Source organism: Fonticula alba (assembly GCF_000388065.1).
Source record: "Fonticula alba strain ATCC 38817 unplaced genomic scaffold supercont2.2, whole genome shotgun sequence".
Lineage (NCBI taxonomy): Eukaryota > Rotosphaerida > Fonticulaceae > Fonticula > Fonticula alba.
The window spans coordinates 1361413-1362632 of record NW_009242972.1 but is presented as its reverse complement, the minus strand read 5'-3'; the positions used below and the strand labels follow the sequence as shown (position 1 = coordinate 1362632).

The following is a 1220-nucleotide window of genomic DNA, read 5'->3' as shown; positions in this document are numbered from 1 at the left end:
CCATTCGTTGTCGGAAGAGAGAGGCTCCCCCCGGGGGGGGGGGGGGGGGGGGGGCGGCTGGGCCTTCCCGTGTTTGCGGGTGTTTGCGGGGGACCACCGCCGGTGCCTCTTATTAACTGCGACATTTGCCCTCTCTCTCTGTGTGTGTGTGTGTGTCTGCGTATGTATGTGCCCCAACAGGAACGTCGATGGCCTGGATGCCCTGAATCAGGATGTCCTACGCTCGCAGGCCGGCACGCCTCATGGCATTCACTAGCTGTGTGGCACGGTTGGCCGCCCCCTTTTTCTGTATCATACCCATGTACACTCTCTGTCCTTTGCACATCGCACAAGTCTTTCTGTGAGCGGGCGGGTGGCGGGGAGGAGTGGGGTTTTTTGCCTGGCCATTGGCACGTGCGTGCGTGTGTGTGTGTGTATTTCATGTGTTCAGATGGGCTCGTGCGCTTGTGTGTGTATGTGTGTATGTGTGTGTCTGTGCACGCGCGGCTGCGCATGGCCCGTCCCAGGCAAGCCTCTCAGTCGGTCAGCGGCGTGGCGGCGCGGTACATCTGCCGGCTGACCAGACGCGAGATGGCGGCCACGGTGGCCCGAGCCAGGACGCAGGGGTCATCCTGGGCCACCGTGTCGCTGGGCTGGATCAGGTCCACGATTTCCGGCCTGGCTCGTGGTAGCGCAGGTGCAGGGTGTGTGTGTGTGTGTGTGTGTGTGTGTGTGTGTGTGTGTGTGTGTGTGTGTGTGTGTGTGTGTGTGTGTGTGTGTGTGTGTGTGTGCGTGCGCGTGCGGGTTGCGGTGGTGAGGATGGCGGGCAGGTGGATGCATGGGTGGGGAGGGGGCAGGTGGCAACGCACTCCGTATTCTCGCCATGGAAGATCTTGGCGCGCGCAATGGGGCAAACCGCTCGCGAGGTGCTGGTGATGAAGCCAGCATGCAGGGTCCCGGCGGACAGGTCCCCGGTCGATGGGAAATCCTCCACCACGCGGATGGCCACCGGGATGCCGGCCGTCCGGCTGATGGCCACCGAGCGGATCTTCGGCGCCAGGTCCACCACCAGTGAGCGGATGGTCCCGGCCAGGACGGCCCCCACCGGGGCGGTCAGCAGGTCCACGGCAAAGGAAGGCTCCTGGCCGGGCTCCGGGAGCTGGGTCACACGCAGGAAGAAGGCATTGCTCGTAAGGCCCTGTGTTGGGTGTCATATGTTGTGGCCAGGGCAGCGGGGGGGG

At 64.1% G+C, this 1220-nt stretch overlaps 2 protein-coding genes across 2 annotated transcripts in view; one reads left to right on the top strand and one right to left on the bottom strand.

Annotated features, from left to right (window-relative positions):
* Nucleotides 1-256, top strand: part of H696_01327 (AGC/MAST protein kinase) — a gene marked incomplete at both ends in the record, with an annotated part of 11033 nt that extends 10777 nt beyond the window's left edge. The window contains one exon of the mRNA XM_009495220.1: nucleotides 181-256. Coding sequence (XP_009493495.1) covers nucleotides 181-256 — 76 coding nt within the window. The remainder of the gene's footprint in view (nucleotides 1-180) is intronic.
* A 259-nt stretch (nucleotides 257-515) lies between these two features.
* H696_01326 (hypothetical protein) overlaps nucleotides 516-1220 on the bottom strand; it is a gene marked incomplete at both ends in the record, with an annotated part of 2480 nt that continues 1775 nt past the window's right edge. The window contains 2 exons of the mRNA XM_009495219.1: nucleotides 516-657; nucleotides 849-1166. Of these exons, the coding sequence (XP_009493494.1) occupies nucleotides 516-657; nucleotides 849-1166 (460 nt within the window). The remainder of the gene's footprint in view (nucleotides 658-848; nucleotides 1167-1220) is intronic.